Raw genomic sequence first — 18,267 nt, 5'->3', positions numbered from 1 at the left:
TTTCCTCTTCTAACCAGTCTATTTCATTAGAGAGAGCATGCTGTCTGAGAATCTGTAGGTGGACAGATCATTCATTCTCTTTTCAGGACTGTTTACAGTCCTAAAAACACCAAACAGGCCTGCACTGTCCTCAGGGGAAGCCTGAGTGGCCGAGCTTTCAGATACTAACTCAGGACCCGGGGCCCAGGGCTTAATCAGGCAGGAACTATTTTTCATCCTGAGCAGCTAGGAGCAGAGCTGATGAAAGGCTGAGAGACACATCCAAGTGAGAGAGTTAAGAACCACAGTGAAGGAGTCACACCATCCTTAGACACAGGGGACAAGCTCAAGGCTGGGGACTGGAGAGGAAATCACTACTTAAGGACTTAGGTGGGTGGGACAAAACTTCTAAGATTTTTTCCATGAATTAGGTTTACTGTGTGATGGCCATGGGGTCACCCCTCTCTTGTTTTGAGGTGGACAGGTGCTCAGCAAGTGATTAGTAGATGAGCAGGTTGGGCTGGGTGATCACTAATTTCCTTGGAGTATCCATTTCTAGTTTGCTAAGTTGCCTGTGACCCTGTGACAGACCCTTTCCTTAGCAGTAATGGGAGGAGGATATTTTTCTGTTTGCAGAGAGTTAGGGCTACAGTTTCTGTGTTGTTGTTTTGGGGGGCAGGAGAGGTGGGGTGATACTTTGCATCAGTGGCAGCTGGCCAGGGAATGAACACAACACCTGGCACTTGTTTTCTTTGCAGATCCAACAATTTCTACTTGGCAATGCTCCTGTTTATGCTCTTCCTATGCATGCTGCCAACCATTTTTGCTATAGTCCGGTACAAACCATCTTTAAATTGTGGACCATTCAGGTAAGTCAGGGCTTCCCAGATGGCGCTAGTGGTAAAGAACCTGCCTGCCAGTGCAGGGTAGTAAGAGACTCGGGTTAGATCCCTGGGTAGGGAAGATTTTCTGGCATAGGAAATGGCACCCTACTAGTGTATTCTTGCCATTAATAGAGGAACATCCCATGGACAGAGAAGCCTGGAGGCCTAGAGTCCCTGGGGTCTCAGAAGAGTTGGACATGACTGAGCATGCATGCACGGGCAAGTTATCTTAGTTTATTCGGCTCTGCCTGGAGCTACTGACAGCAGAAGGGAAAGGACTCCTGTATTGAACTGAATTCTCCTGGCTCACAAAGCAGGTCAACAGCAGAGAAAAACTGCAAATTCATGTCTTTTAAATCCATGACCAGTGTTCTTCACTTGCTAAGCCAGCTGCCCTCAAATATGATCATCTTTGTGCTCATCTTTAAAAGATACAGCCTACTTAAAATAAAAACGAAATAAATAAATAAATAAAAACGGGGAAAGGCATTGCTCCAGTGCTGGAAAGAAATTCTACCTGGTCAGTCTTACTCTTCTAGAACTCAGAAAACTTTTACTAAAAGATTGTCCATGTCACTTTTTTTTTTAAAAAAAGACATTTTTGATGTGGACCATTTTTAAAGTCTTTATTGAATTTGTTACAATATTGCTTCTGTTTTTTATACTTTGGTTTTTTGGCCATGAGGCATGTGGGATCCTAACTCCCTGACAAGGGATTGAACCCACACTGTCTGCACTGGAAGCATGGAGTCTTAACCACTGGGCGGCCAGGGAAGTCTCCAGTGTCACTTTTGGTTCTACACTTACCTAGCTGCATCAAGACAGAAGTCCCTAGAGTTATCTCCACCTAGGATTTGCTTTCAATTAGGGTTTTTTTTTTTAAATTTTATTTTTTGGCTGTGCAGCATATGGGATCTTAGTTCCCCCACCAGAGATCGAACTCACCCCCCCTGCATTGGAAGCATGGAGTCAACCACTGGACCACTGGGGGAATCCCATATAAGTCAGTTTTGATACATTTATGAAACATTTAGAGTCTGTCTTTGTATACGTTATACACACATACCCCCATGTAATTATTGACCTCATCTTCAAGCCTACATGTTAATCAAATGAATACTTCAGATGGCATCATCTTAGGAAACTTACATATCATCCACATTCATCAGATACTTACTTAAGCTTTGAAACTGACTTGAGGATTGGACTCTAGCCAAATAGCTCCCCTCTCCTTTTTTTTTTTAATGGCTCACATGATCCTTCTGCCAAAAGCAATATAATCTGGAATTATGGTTTTCTTTCTCACAGTGGACAAGAGAAAATTTATGACATCGTGTCAGAAACCATTGAGAAGGACTTTCCCAAGTGGTTTGGCTCTGTGATTGGGTACATCAGTAGCCCTGTGGTCATCCTGCCAGCCGTACTGCTACTTTTGTGAGTACTTTCCTGCCAGTTGTGGGGGGACTTCTATGTGTTTGGCCAACAAGAAAATCACTGCTTCCCAGTAAGAGCACAAGTTCAGTGAGTTCATTCAAAAGTCACTTATGGAGCGTGATGATCTGAGCAGGAACACTGAAACCCATGGGGACCAGGGAGGCAGAGCATGATGGATTCATCACCAGGATTTGGGCCATCACTGTGGCCATTATCATGGGGTTTAGTGTCATTATCCTTATGTTACTTTCCAGAGGTTTAATCTCAACATGGAATTTTATAGTGCAGCTCAGTAGTGTCTGTTTTGACTTAAAGGGAAAAGAACATCAAATAGTGATCTAAGATTCCTGGCATGCTGCACTGTAAATTCCTCACCCATCTTCACTCCTTCCTTACTGTTGTCACCTGTGAAGAATTTCAGGTCCATGGAGGTGGTTTTGAAAATCAGGAGAGAGAAAAGGAATGCCGCCCCTTCCTGGTGCTCACCAGCCTGAGAACTCGCTGACACATTTTGTCCTCAGAGGGCGGGCTGGGGTGGGAGTGGGGGTTGGCTGGTCGCCCACATCTGGTGGGGAACATGGCCAGAAAAGCTGAGAAAGGAGATGAAGGACACTCACCACCCTGTGCTCTTCCACCCTAGCATGCTCATCTATTACCTGCAGAGCATTGCAAGATCCTTAAAACTCAGCAACCACCAGCTCAGAATGCAGATCCAAAATGCAAGTATTGTGTAACCTTTGCTGTTGTGAATGTGTGTCAGCCACCTGACTGATGTCCCTGGCCAGGAAATACAAGCGAGGTCATGCTTGGACTCTTGGCCCTCCCTCCCCTAGTCAGGACCTCCCAGGGCTATATTGTTACAAGAATACCCAGGCCCTCTGTTGTCAGAATGAGCCTCCTATCCCACAGGGTTTGCTGATGCCCTCAGCGTTTCAGCATCCTCTCCTGCGGCCACACGGAGCTTACAATGGACTAGGCTCTACTCCTGGCTCTGCTGACTTGGAGGGGAGAAAGGATTCCTCCCCAGTCCCATGTCAAGTTGGAATCTGAGTCCAAAGACACTGTTTAGACTCAAAGACCTACCTTTTCCCTATCTTTTAATTTCTGGTGGTCATTGCAGTAAGTCCCCTACATAACGAACAAGTTCTGTTCAGGGTGTGTTTGTAAGTCCAATTTGTTTGTAAGTCCAAAAAAGTTAGCATAGGTACCCAGCTGGCATAATTGGCTATATATCACTGTTCTGTCATAGGTTTATCATGCTTTCCACATAAAAAGTACATAACAAACAGACATACCAAATAAAGAAAACATTTTTAGTCCTACAGTACCCTGAAAAGTACAGTAGCACAGCACAATAGCCGGCACACAGGGGCTCTCATCAGTGAACGGGCAAGAAGAATTATTGGCTGGAGGAGGGAGTGGAGGTGGGAGATGGTGGACTGAAGGGTTGTCAACAATAGGAGACGGAGGGTAAGCTGAAGTGTTACTCAGGCCAGACGTTGATGGGATGCGTGTTCACATCTTTGAAAGTATGTAACTTGAAGTTTTGTGTGTAGGGGACTTACGGTACCTTCTCTCCTGTCTGGGGCTCAAACCACAGATCTCAGAACAGTCAGAGAATGACCAATACTCACCAATCTTTCCACAATTTCTCCTCCTCTGCACGCATCCCAGGTGTTCCCATAGGCCTGGCACTAGGAGGAGGCAAGCAAGGCACCAGGGTGCCCAATTTAGAGGCACAGACTCTGAAAGTCACATCGACCCTGTGCTCTCACAGCCCCAAGAGTGAGCTCCTCCTTAAATTTGGCCCCTGGAGATCTCACTTGCTTCACCCCAGCCCCAGAATCCCATGTGAAAAACCCCCACCTTTCTTTTTAAAAAAACTCTCATAAATATCAATTAATGTGAAGAAACACTAACTTATTTCATAACAAGTCAAATAAAAAAATGTGTCTGGGGACTTCCCTGGCAGTCACGTGGTTAAGACTGGGTTTCCACTGCAGGGGGCACGGGTTCAATCCCTGATGCGGGAACTAAGACCCTAAAGGAGGCGTGGCTTGTCCACTAAAAAAAAAGAGAAAGAGAGAGAGAAAGAAAGGAAAGAGAGAGAGAGATGCAGCCAGAGTTGCAAAGTGCATTTTTATGAAAACACATCTCCCATGTGGTGGATCCATATTTCTCTTTTATGTCTCAGGCAAACCATTCTTAGCAGAATCTCAACAAAATCTATCAAAGAGCTGCCCCTAAAAGTGACACTTGCCAGGGATTAAAGTTCAGCTTTCGGGTGTCAGCATGTATTCATTCAAGTCACAGGCTTAGGGTCAGCAGATGCTGTCCTCAGGTGATGGTAGCATCTTGGCCATGGCCCAGCTACGAGCAATGATGGCCCAACTACGAGCACCTTCCCCAGTCCCCATAAGAATAGTATTTGTTACTCCTTCCTGCTAACTCCAGAACAAATGTATGATTATCATTTATATTTTAGGCAAGATCTGAAGATAGGAGAAAGGTTGCCCAAATGGTAGAAGGTAAGTACAAACAAGAGTTCCTGATGTCTCAGTTGGTGGGCATTTTTTAAAAAACAGCAGTTTAAGGTTCAACACTAACAAAAACAACAACAAAAAAACTTCCTACTCTCGTTCAGTTTTCACAATTAATTAGACCCAATAAAAATCTAGGGGTATGCAAATACCTGGTGGTCCGGTGGTTAAGATTCTGTGCTCCCAATGCACGCGGTGTAGGTTCAATCCCTGGTTGGGGGACTAATCCCACATACCTCAAGGTGTGGTCAAAAATAAATAAAAAATGAAACAAAAACTATAACCAATAGTCTTAGGATATAAATGTTGGTCTGTATCTATAATTTTTACATCACAGACCTAGGCCTGTGAATAATCCCAAAACATGTCTGAAATCAGAAGGAAATATTGAAATAGGCAAGAAAAAAGCAGTACAAAATTCTGGAGGAAGCCCATAAGAATGTCTTGGCCTTGTTCACATCTGTGTGCTTCCTCTCAGTGGCTCATTTCTTCCTTTCAAGATGCCCTCCTCCCCTGCCTCTGCCCCTTGGGTCATTTTCCCTATGACCCTGTGGGGTCCTCTGTGTCCCCTACCTGCAGAACAATGTCAGGTGGGCAGGTCCACCCATGAAAACAGATTTCCCAGTAAGGAATCCAAGCCCAGTGGGCTCACCTCTTCCTGTCTTGCCCAGTGGTTCCTGGACACACTTGTTCCCATCTAGGCTTATCCAGGGAGAAGGAAAGAACATCCCTGTAGAAAGAATGAAAATATAAGGAGGATCGTGGGCTGAAGGGAGGGGAAAGTGGATAGGTACAGCTCAAAGGAAACACATCTGCCACTTGGAGCCACCGACAAGTCATGGTATGAGCCAGAAGGATTACCAGACAATGGCAAAATTGCGTGGCTCCTGTTCTCCTGCAGAAAATGAATGAGAAAATGACCCAAAAGGCTCTGTTTGCTGGTTCTTTTGTCTGCTTTTCCTTTTTTTTTTTTTTAAACTCTACGGTTCTTTGATAGTTATTTGTTTCTTTATTGGGCTGCCCCAGGTCTTAGTTTCGGCACATGAGATTTTTAGTTGTGGCATGCAAGCTCTTAGTTCCCTGACCAGGGGTGGAACCTGGGCCCCCTGCACTGAGAACTCAGAGTCTTAGCCACTGGACCACCAGGGAAGTCCCGTTTAGTCTGCTTTAATCCAGAACTAATTGGGAAGGATGTGTTTCCTTCCAGGAAAATGCCTGAGTAAGAGTCTTGAGGCCTCAGGGTTGTGTTCACTCTGACCACTTTCTCAGAGAGCATGCCTACACATAAAAACTGCCGTGGGAAGAGGCTGTAGCTTATGTTACAAAATTCCACTCTTTCATTGTTCAGTCACTAAGTCGTGTCCCCCTCTGCAACCCCCTGGACTGCAGCCCACTAGGCTCCCCTGTCCTTGACTGTTGTCTGGAGCTTGCTTAGATTCATATCCATTGAGTTGGTGATGCTATGTAACCATCTAATCCTCTGCCACCTCCTTCTCCTGTTGCCCTCAATCTTTCCCAACATCGGGGTCTTTTCTAATGAGTTGGCTCTTCGCATCAAGTGGCCAAATTCCACCGTCGTTGTCAAGTATTACTTGCCAATGGAGCATAATTCAGCTTAGTTCTGTCACGCGACTGTATGTTCCTCGATTCTTTGTCTCGTCACAACAAAGATTTGGAGTGACGGGCATTAAAGCTCCCTCGGCGTGTCACAGCTCTCAGGTCTTGGATAGACCGTGTTATAGCTCTCAGGTCTCGAATGGACCATGTCATAGCTCTTAGACAAATCAGTGTTACAGCTCAGTGTTACAGCTCTATTTTATTTAGAAGATAGCATGAAAATCCATCTTCGAGGCTTGAGGGCACATCGATCTAAAGACGCGAGGAGAAGAGCGCCCCAGCGCGCGGGAGAGAGAGAGAGAGCTAGTTTTGGCTCCTCTATTTATATGTTTATCTCTCCCTGGGCCTGTCCTATGTAAATTGGGCCAGCCAGGAGTGTCGTTTGTTTTACCTGAGGTCCTCACTCCGGTCCTTGGACCTTCTTTTGTTTCATTTTCGCGGACCTTTCCCTTCCTTGTCTTGTAGCCACCGCCATTTTGGACTCCTTTTCCCTGTTCTACCTACCTAACAGTTCCAGTTGCCTTCAAAAATTGAGATTTCTATAAATTTTCTCAGGATAGCAGTATCGTCCTCTAACGTTCATTTTCCAGCCCAAGGCCACATTTGTTTTTCACAATGTTCTCTGAATTGTTTCTAAAACATTTTTAATTATCATCCAAGCTCCACTGTATCCATTATACAGATAAACAACCAGAGCCCCAGAGCTAATGGGGCCATTAGATGGTGCAGCTAAAAAGGCTTGGAGTTCATTTGATTCCTCCTATACTCCTTCTGGCTTCCTAGGTGGCTCAGTAGTAAAGAATCCACCTGCCAATGCAGGAGACATGGTTCAGTCCTTGGGTCAGGAAGATCCCCTGGAGGAGGAAATGGCAACACACTCCTGTATTCTTGCCTGGGAAATCCTATGAACAGAGGAGCCTGGCAGGCTAGAGTCCATGGGGGTCACGAAGAGTCAGACATGACTGAGCGACTAAACAACACTTCCTTCCAACTTCAACTCTCAGTGAAGAAATGATTTGAATGATAAAGTGTCACCCATCTGGCTAGGAGTATCTGCAAGTGCACACAACTCTAGATCCACCTGCGGGGAAGTCAGAATACTGGCAGTGACACCAACCTGAGTGTGTCTTTCCCTTGCCCTTCCTCTTCCTGCAGCCCGCATCCAAACCCAGGACGAAACCACCAAGAGGTTTCCCAAGGACAGTGATCTCGGCAGCCAGTTGTCCTCGGCTTACTCGGTGACACCCCAGAACAACGGCACCGTGGTCAATTTTGACTCATCGAGCAGCAGGAGTAGTAGGGTGGAGACCGTTGCTCAGCCCACGACGCCGAGCCCCCAGCCAGGGCCCAGCAGCCCCAGCTCCCCTCTTCCTGGCTTCTCCAAGTCTAGGCACTATTCTACCAGGTGAGTCATCTGCAACTCGGCAGAAAATCTGCCTCCTTGGTGATACCCTCCAGTGATAGCCCAGGGCCATAAAGAGCAGCATAAAAAGCCATTACTGCTTCAAAGGCCCTAACAGTTTCCAAGGAAGTGAGAGCCATTACATTACATTTCTGCTGAATGTCACAGGCCACTTCTTCCTGTGACAGCTGCTATTGAGAAGAAATCAAAGGACAAAGTTTATCAAGCAGGATGAGTTCTTCCTTCTCAGCCTTCTGCCATGTAACCTATAAGCAAACCTTCCTGCCAGCCTAGAGTATTTATTTCTATAGCCTATGAGAAGAAAATGCCTTAAAAATTTTTTTTTTCCATTGGGGACTTACTTTAATGAAGAGCGGGATTAATTTTATTTTATCCTTTAAATCAATATTTTCCTAAGATTTTTAAAAATATGGACCATATTTAAAGTCTTTTATTGAATTTGTTACAATATTGCTTCTGATTCATGTTTTGGTTCTTTGGCCAGGAGGCATGTGGGATCTTAGTTCCCCAACCAGGGGTCAAACCTGCACCCCCTGTATTGGGAGGTGAAATCTTAACCACTGGACCACCAGGGAAATCCCAGAGGGATTAATTTTAATTAGTGTGTCAGTTGTTTGCTTATCAATGGCAGCAACACTCTTACTCATGAATTCCCAAAACAAATTTATTGTAAAGAATTCTCTAGTGTCTAATTCAACAAGCTTTTATTGAGAATCAACTCTATCCTAGTCTCTGTGGTTACTGTAGCTGCAGAGATGATCAGACACAGTCTCTGCCTCAAGGAGTTGACAGTATAGTGAGAGAGGGATGTAGGTAATTTTTATATAATGTGATAAATGCTATACTTCTGTGATAAACATATACTTTCAGAGGACGAGGTAAGTCTACATGGAGAATGCATAAATATTTAATAGGAGAAATAATATTGGACTTCGGCCTTAAAGACTAAGTAAGAGCTCAGTAATGGAGAAAAGCCAAGAATGTACCATATTATTGAGTAATAAACTGTTTTTTTTTTTTACTTTTATTTATTTATTTGGCTGCTGCTGCTGCTGCTGCTGCTGCTAAGTCGCTTACGTTGTGTCTGACTCTGTGCGACCCCATAGACGGCAGCCCAACAGGCTCCCCAGTCCCTGGGATTCTCCAGGCAAGAACACTGGAGTGGGTTGCCGTTTCCTTCTCCAGTTTATGAAAGTGAAAAGTGAAAGTGAAGTCGCTCAGTCATGTCTGACCCTTAGCGACCCCATGGACTGCAGCCTTCCAGGCTCCTCCGTCCATGGGATTTTCCAGGCAAGAGTACTGGAGTGGGGTGCCATTGCCTTCTCTGTTTATTTGGCTGCACCAGGTCTTAGTTGCAGCATGTGGGATCTATTTCCCTGAACAGGGATCAAACCCATGCCCCCTGCATGGGGAGCACAGAGTCTTAACCAATGGACCACAAGGAAAATCCCATAAACTAGTATTGATGAAAAGCCACTTTTTAAATTGACTTAAAAAGAACAATTCTTGTATTTCTGGGATAAACGACACCTGGTGACAATGTATAATTCTTTTTATTTATTAAGAAACAAACTATGTTCCTGAGCATTCTTGGTTATAGTATTGCCTAAGACCTACACCAGTTTAAAAAAAAAAAGTTTGCAGTTCTTAGTCAATTAAACCCCTCCATTAAAAGGAGACAATGGCATTGAAAAGAATGAAACAATGCTATCTGCAGCAACGTGGATGGACCAAGAGACTGACATACCGAGCAAAGTAAGTTAGACAGAGAGGGAGAAATACCGTATGGCACACTCCGTATGTGGAATCTAAAAAGAAGTGACACAGATGGACTTCCAAACCAGAAAGAGACTTGTAGACTTAGAGAACAAGCTGATGGTCGCCAGGGGGCTGAGGGGAAAGAGTGAGGGAAGGGAGGGTTAGGAACTCTGGGATGGACATGTACACACCGCTACGTTTAAAGTGGATAACCAACAAGGACCTACTACTGTATAGCACAGGGAAATCTGCTCAATGTCATATGGCAACCTGGATGAGCGAGGAGTTTCGGGGAGAATGGATACATGTATATGTAAAAGCTAAAGTTAAAAAAGAGAGGATACACTGCAGTAGATTAAAAAAGAGAGAGACAATGGTATTTGTATAAAAAAGTGGTTACTGTGTGAGGTGATGAATGTGTTCATTAGCTTGAGTATGGTAATTATTTCACAATATATACATATATTAAATCAAGTTGTGTACTTGAAACATATATAATTTTTTATATGTCAATTATACCTCAATAAAGATGAGGTATATATTACTATACTAGTAATTGAAAAGGCCCATTACTATTCCACTATGCAGACCCACTATGATTTATTTAACCAATCTCCATTTATTATATTTTTGCTTTGGGGATATAGGGAGAATGTTATTTAAAAAATTAAAAATAAAAAACAAAAAAAAATTAAAGAATGTACCATAGCAGAGAATAAGCATGAACAAAGGTAGATATTATAAGGAAGCGAAGCATCTTTGGAAAATGACCATAGGAAAGGGAGCCTGGAAGGGCTTCCCTGGTGGCTCAGGAGTAAAGAATCCACCAGCAATGCAGCAGAAGTGGGTTCGATCCCTGGGTGGGGAAGATCCCCTGGAGGCGGAAATGGCAGCCCACTCCATATTCTTGCCTGGAGAATCCCGTGGACAGAATGCACCTGAGAGAGGCGTCTGTGGGGTCACAAAGAGTCAGACACGACCAAGCAACTGAACACACACACACACACAGAGCCTGGGAGGGAGGCAGGAGATGAGGCTGGAAAGAAGTGCGATGCTGAACCACTAAGGCCTTTGAGTCTCTTTGGAATTAGAACATTGTCTCTTTATTATTATTATAATAAATATAGTTGATTTACAAAGTCACATTAGTAAGTGATCCAGTTATATAAACATAGATATATACATATAACTTCCCTGGTGACTCAGGGTAGAGAATCTGCCTGCAATTCGGGAGACTCGGATTCAATACTTGGGTCAGGAAGATCCCCTGGAGAAGAGAATGGTTAACCAGTCCAGTATTCTTGCCTAGAAAATCCCATGGACAGAGGAGTCTGGTGAGCTACAGTCCGTGGGGTCACAAAGAGTCAGACAAGTGATTTTCCCTTTCTTTTTACCTCATGCTTTTGCAGATTCTTTTTCATGATAGGTTATTACAAGATACTGACTATTGTTCCCTGTACTATACGGTAGGTCCTTGTTGTTTAAATTTTTAATCTTTTTTTGTTTGTTTGTTTTCACTCCAGACTGACCATATATTGGCAAGATCTTTTATATTTTAGTCCTAGGCTGGCTAAGTTATTGGCAAGACCATTTCTGCATTATATGGGTCAATTATTTCAATTGTGCCTACACATAAGAAAGCAGAACCCTGCAGTCTTTTTATGGAGACTGGATATCAAAAAGGATGCACTGGCCCTAACTTATATGGAGAATTATATTTGATCAGAATGTAACACAGTGAAAACAATATAGATAAAATATAGGAGGGTTATTTGGCAGGGGGGATTGTCTTGTTTTAAAGACAGTAAGTTAACAGGAATTGTCTTTGTGTATATATTGGGTTCTCGCAAGGAGGAGGGATTCCAGTAGTCCTCGAGAGGTGTCGGTTGAAAAAAAAAAACAAAAAACTCACAACCTAAAGTTTGAGAATTATGTTTTATTCAGCAGACTTACTGAGGACTGGGCTTCCCTAGGAGCTCAGATGGTAGAGAATCCACTTGCAATGCAGGAGACCCAGGCTCAATCCCTGAGTCAGGAAGATCCCCTGGAGAAGGGAATGGGAACTCACTCCAGTATTCTTGCCTGGAGAATCCCATGTGTAGAGGAGCTTGGCAGGCTACAGTCCATGGGGTCGCAGAGTCAAACATGACTGAGTGACTAACACACACACACACGCACACACACAGTGAGGCCTATGGCCTAGGACATGGCATCTCAGATAGTTCTGAGGGACTGTTCCAAAGAGGTAAGGGAGAAGTCAGAATACATAGGAAGTTTTGTTGGATAAAAACCATGCAGTGGAACATCAGAGGATAACTGCCAGGTTCAAAATACAGGCACCTCAACTTAATGATTTTGGTGCTTTAAAAAATTTTTTATTGGAGTATAATTGCTTTTCAATATTGTGTTTATTTCTGCTGCACAACAACATGAGTCAGCCATATGTATTCATATATCCCCTCCCTCTTGAGCCTCCCTCCATACCCTCATCCCACTTTTCTAGGTCATCACAGAGCACCAAGCTGAGCTCCCTATTCTTCTATGGAAAGATGCAAGAGTCTAGGCTCATTGAAATCATTCATTTGATTTGAATCTCAGCTACCTAGGGCCAGTGTCTTGTTTTTCTCCATTCTGAAATCCCCTCAGGCTGCACTGTTTTGGGTAGCTGCTGTGCCTGATGGCTTTACATTCTTTGTTTAAAGAAATGGCAGGTGACATTCTTTTTTTTTTTTTAGTGCAACAACAGAAATGTATTGTCTCTTGGTTATGTAGACTGGAAGTCTGAGCCTAAGTTGTTTGCAGGGCCCTGTTGCCACTGAAGGCTCTAGAGAAGGATCTCTTCCAAGCCTGTCCTGGCTTCTGGTAGTTCCTTGACTTGTGGTAGTGTCACTGAAGGTGACAATCTTTGTCCATACATCACGGGGAGGAACTGTCCAAGAATCTGGACAGCTACATGGCAGAGATGATCAGGGGCAATGTTCACAGAATGCACCCCACAATTCCTAGACACACTATGTTGTCCTTGTGGTTTAGTCACTCAGTCATGTCTGACTCTGTGATCCCATGGACTGTAGTGCACCAGGCTCCTCTGTCCCTGGGATTTCCCAGGCAAGAAAACTCTAGTGGGTTTCCATTTCCTCCTCCAGGAGAAGCTTCCCAACCCAAGGATCCAACCTGCATCTCCTGTGCCTCCTGCATTGCAGGTTGATTCTTTACCTCTGAGTCACTGGGGAAGCCCCTAGGCCTAAAGAATTCTGGAGATGTTGAATGGGGTGAGTGTATTCTTCACATGAGAAAGACATGAATTTGGGGGGCCAAAAGCCAGAATGTTATGGATCAAACTGTATCCCCTCAAAATTTATATACCGAAGCCCTAACCACCTGTATTTGGAGACAGGGTTTTTAAGGAGCTTAGAGGTTAAATGGGGCCAAATGGATTAAGAGAGGTGGCTTAATCCAATAGGAAGCATCCTTATAAGAAGTGGAAGAGACACCCAGAACTCTCTCCTTCTGTGAGGATGGAGACAGAGGAGCCTGACAGGCTCAGTCTTGTCCATGGGGTTCCAAAAGAGTAGGATACGACTTAGCAACTAAACAAGAACTACAATGTTAGAAAAGGACTGTCAGCAAGCCAGTAAAAGAAGTCTGACCAAAACCAACCCTAAGAACACCTTGATTTTGGACTTCTAGCCGCTAGAGCTGTGAAAAAATAAATTTCTGCTGTTTAAGGCATCCAGTGTGTGCTTTTCTTTTATGGTGCCCTGCAGACTATTGGGGCTCCCCAGGTAGCAAAATTGATAAAGACCTGCCTGCCGATGCAGGAGACATAAGAGACGCAAGAGACACAGGTTCGATCCCTGGGTTGGGAAGATCCCTCGGCAGAGGGCATGGCAACCTGCTCCAGTATTCTTGCCTGGAAAATTCTGTGGACAGAGGAGCTTGGCAGGCTACAGTCCATGGGATCGCAAGAGTCAGACACTGCTGAGTGACTAACATTACACAGGCTATTACTAATACAGGGTCCTACACATTTCTTAAAAATTTTTCCTAGATGTTTTTTTATTATAATGTTATTCAAGGTGGCATTTGGAATAGGGGTTCTGAGACTTTTGCGCACCTATTAATAGTGGTCCTAGCCTGCTCTTATTGCTATTGCCTCACATCAGTCTATCTTGTAGCTTCTGTTACTGAGCTGCTGCATTCAAAGGGAACTGACCCTGGTTTACCTTCATATTGGAGGACAAAGACACTACGATTTCCAAATGCTATCCTGAGGTTACGACTGGGAAGTTTAGGATAGGATAGTAAGTCCCCTGAACCAGCCGGTGTGCGGTGTGGTCAGCTCCCTGGGCAGATCAGTTTCCTGAATGTCTTGCAGGAAGTTGGGCGCTCTCCTCTCCCCTGTGGGGAGGGGCCCAGATATGTCGGGTTTGATTTGTTACAATATTGCTTCTGTTTTACCTTTTGGTGTGTTGGCCTCATAGCCTGTGGGATCTTAGCTCCTCAACCAGTGATGGAACCCGCACCCCCTGCAGTGGAAACATAGAGTCTTAACCACTGGGCCACCAGGGAGGTCCCCACTGGACACTCATTGATACTTCAGAGCAGGTTTTGGTGAAAATGTAGAGGCAGCAGCCACCTGTCCTGCAATACTTGGATAGCTTGGGGCTCTGAGAACACCAAAGCCACAGGTGTCTAACTGCCTCTGTCTTTCAGGTATCCACGTGGCCCATGTATGAGCACAAGTGACCTCCATAGGAGCAGATCCTGCACACCTGGGATGTTTACAAAGCACATTGAAGACGTTCACTCAGAACCTCTTTTCCGAAAAGATCTTCAGCCAATCAACCATGGGTCAGGGGTCTCAGCTTTGGTGCCACATAGTCCTCGGTCCCACACCCCCAGATACTATCTCATTAATGAACGTGACTCTCAGCAAAAGAAACATTCAACTTTCTGGCCAGAAAGACATTTCAAGATAGACACCTCCGGTGACACTGCGGATATGTACCCCAGGAACATGAGACGGTGTGCACCCCTGGCCTCTCCACAGCTCAGCGAAGAAGAGGAGGAGGTTCCAAGGAGACAGGTGAGCAGACGGGCCTTCCACCCGCGCTCCTTGACCGACCTCCACCGGGTGCATCATTTTTATGTTGGCGAAAGTTCAGAAAGTCAGGCCCTGACTCCTGAGCTCCAGAGACCAACACATTACACATCTTGGAATGATGGCTTTGGGGGTCAACTTGACAGGCCTATGTACATGCACAAAAAAGCACGCTCCCAGAATTTGCAATACCCCCAGCACCCTCTGAAGCCCAGGGTTAAGGCCAAGTTTGAGCCATCTGTCACAGAATCTGACTTCATGTCATCAGCATCCAGCAGGGACCAGCAGAACAGTACTTCCAGTACTTCCAGTACCAACCAGTACTTCCAGGTCACCCACAGCCAGCCCAGGTTCCCGAGGTCTGCGGGCCAGTTTGGCCGGAGGAAGGCCATATCGAGGCAGGAGTTGACTGCAGGTCTGAATGACCTGATTTGTTCAAACGTCTAGGGCTTTCTTCTGGCATCCTGTTCCTAGAAATCGCTCCTACTGGTGGAATGTGGTGTGGTTGACAATGCATGGTCCCTCCCCTTCTGGGACGACAGACAAACACACCCAGCAGATGTGATCAGTGGGGCATATCCAGGCACGTCATCTGCTGGTTGTGGCCCAGAGACCCATTCAGTGTGACTCCAAATCATAAGCAAGCCAGGCAGCTCATCTAATTGCAAAACCCTCACCTGACATGTCTACTCTTGTCCTGAATCTTAGGAGGGACCTGTTTGTGTTATAATGTTCTCTTGTAGCACACATAACTCAGTCCTTCCTGATAAGCACCCCAAAATGAGTTGGCTGCCCTTAAAGATTTCACAGTGCTTAATTACTTCATATTAATAATCAGTTTGATAATGACCAGAGTAAAATTTATTAAGAATGTAAGATGTTGAAGCTGAAACTCCAATACTTTGGCCACCTGATGTGAAGAGCTGACTCATTTGAAAAGACCCTGATGCTGGGAAAGATTGAAGGCGGGAGGAGAAGGGGACACAGAGGATGAGATGGTTGGATGGCATCACCGACTCAATGGACATGAGCTTGAGTCAACTCCGGGAGTTGGTGATGGACAGGGAAGCCTGGCGTGCTGCAGTCCATGGGGTCACAAAGAGTCGGACATGACTGAGTGACTGAACTGAACTGAACTGAACTGAAGAATGTACCAAATTATTTACCCAGCTATGTATCTGTATTAGGGCTTCCCCCATGGCTCAGCGGGTAAAGAATTGGCCTGCAATGCTGGAGACAGGAGACACAGGTTGGATCCCTGTGTCCGGCAAGATCCCCTGGAGGAGGAAATGGCAACCCTCTCCAGTATTCTTGCCTGAAAAGTCCCATGGACAGAGGAGCCTGGTGGGCTACAGTCCATGGTGTCGCAAAAAGTCAGACATAACTGAACGACTAAGCACACACATATATCTGTATTAATTAGTCAGGACACTTGGGTTGGACGTAACAAAATCCCCAAGGTTTATTGGTTCCTTTAACTGGGAGGGATGAGGATCAAGCTAGCTTCAGGCTCAGGTGGACCTGGCTATCAAACATCTTCTGGATTTTGTCTTTTCACTTCTCGACTCTACTGTTTGTTGACCTTGTTTTCTCTTACTGCCAACAGGCTTTCTCCATGTAGTAGGTGGAGGAGGAATGCACAGACACAGAAAATTCCAGGTTGATGGCACCCAGCCAATTAGCCCCAAGGAAATAGCAGAGCTATACTCACTTGCACTCCTGTCCTATTTCCATGATAACTCTTTCACTTTAAATTTATCTTTTAAGTTTTCTGTCTTCTCCATTGGACTGTTGAGTTCCTCTGGGAGAGGAATGGTGTTTAGTCATTTCTGCAGCCCTGGTAACTGATATATAACAGATTTTGTACTTGTTTTCTCCTTCTCACTACATAACAAACTTAGTAACTTAAAACAACACTCATTTATCATCCCAGTTTCCATGGTTTACCTGGATGCTCAGCTGGGGTCTCAAGCAAGGTGTCATCCAAGGGTCTGCATCTCATCTGGGGCTAGGGGGTCACCTTCCAATGTTTTGTGGCTGTTGGCAGCATTCACTTCCTTGGGGTTGTAGGACTGAGGTGTTCTAATCCCAGAGGCGGCCTGTATTTCCTTACCACATGATCCTCTCCATAGTGTGGCTGTTTGTATTTTCAAGGCTGGCAAGAGAAGGCCTTCCCACATTTGAATCTTTCTCTTGGCAAGACGTGGACTATCTTTTAAAGGACTCACCTGATTAGGTCAGGCTCATTTGGGATAATGTCCTTTTGATTCATTCAAAGTTAATTAGTCAGAGACCTTAATTATATCTAAATAAATTCACCTTTACCATATAATAGAACCTCATCATGAGTGTGAAATCTTATCAGATTCACAGGTGCCAACATACTCAACAAAATTTTCAGGAAATGTACAACAGGGGCAGGAATCCTGGGGGGCATCTCAGAAGGCTGCCTATCCTAGGTATTTCATGAAACATCTGTTGACTGTAAATGGATGGATGAATAAATGAGTGGACTGGAGTAATGAATGAATCATAAATGACATGGTAACAAGATTATCTTCCAAGACCTACAGCTCGTTCTAACCTCAGAGAAGAATCTAGTATAAATAATTCCACTTTAGAAGCAGACAGCGGTCTTCCCTGGGGACTCAGTGGTAAAAGACCCACCTGCCAATGCAGGGAGCACAGCAGGAAGAGAAGCCACAGCAGTGGGAAGCCTGAGGGCTGCAGCTAGAGAGTGCCAGAACTAGAGAGAGGCCTGTGCAGCAATGAAGGCCGAGCACAGCCAGAAGTAGACGGATGAAGCTTCTAAGAGTAGAAAGTGGACCCAGGTTAGCGCTCCTCACAAACCCATGGAAAAATGTGCAGCGTTTTCACATTTCTTCACAGTGCTTAATTACTTCACATCATGCCCTCCCATACTTTGGCTACCTGATGCAAAAAACCGACTCATTGGAAAAGACCCTGATGGTGGAAAAGACTGAGGGCAGGAGGAGAAGGGGAGGACAGAGGATAAGATGGTTGGGTGGCATCACCAACTCAATGAACGTGAGTTTGAGCAAGCTCCGGGAGATGGTGAAGGACATGGAAGCCTGATTTGCAGCAGTCCAGGGGTTGCAAAGAGGCAGACACTACTGAATGACTCAACAACAACAAAATGCCCTCCCGACCATGACAGACCCAGGAGGTTGCGGCGTGTTCCAGATGAAAAGTTTACCCTGCCATGGGAACATCCCTTTGGGATACAGGGGCCTGCAGGAATTCGTCCATGTAGGTACTCTAGTTCACATGCTTGGTCTTGGGGCTGTAGCCTAGAGTTCCCTGGGACATTGAAAAAGCCTAAGTCTGCCCCAGGCAGCAGTACCTGTGTCTCTGTGTGGGTAGGGGGGCATTCCATCCAGCAGGCCTTGCAGCATTCCTAAGAAAACACGAGTTTAGCCAATATTTATCCAGGGTTGCAGATGCATTCATCAGCTTTCAGTGAGCAACACTGCTCACATGCACTCCAGCACTTAGTATCGGGTATGA

At 45.0% G+C, this 18,267-nt stretch overlaps 1 protein-coding gene across 1 annotated transcript in view; it reads left to right on the top strand.

The window, feature by feature from the left end:
- TMC3 (transmembrane channel like 3) overlaps window positions 1-15,186 on the top strand; it is a 54,611-nt gene extending 39,425 nt beyond the window's left edge. The window contains exons 17-22 of the mRNA XM_069559646.1: window positions 738-848; window positions 2,172-2,297; window positions 2,938-3,016; window positions 4,783-4,825; window positions 7,610-7,859; window positions 14,352-15,186. Of these exons, the coding sequence (XP_069415747.1) occupies window positions 738-848; window positions 2,172-2,297; window positions 2,938-3,016; window positions 4,783-4,825; window positions 7,610-7,859; window positions 14,352-15,186 (1,444 nt within the window). The remainder of the gene's footprint in view (window positions 1-737; window positions 849-2,171; window positions 2,298-2,937; window positions 3,017-4,782; window positions 4,826-7,609; window positions 7,860-14,351) is intronic.
- Window positions 15,187-18,267: the final 3,081 nt, after the last annotated feature.

This window comes from Ovis canadensis, chromosome 18, assembly GCF_042477335.2.
Source record: "Ovis canadensis isolate MfBH-ARS-UI-01 breed Bighorn chromosome 18, ARS-UI_OviCan_v2, whole genome shotgun sequence".
NCBI classification, from domain to species: Eukaryota; Metazoa; Chordata; class Mammalia; order Artiodactyla; family Bovidae; genus Ovis; species Ovis canadensis.
Note: the sequence above shows the minus strand (reverse complement) of the source record. Positions and strands in the feature narration are given on the sequence as shown.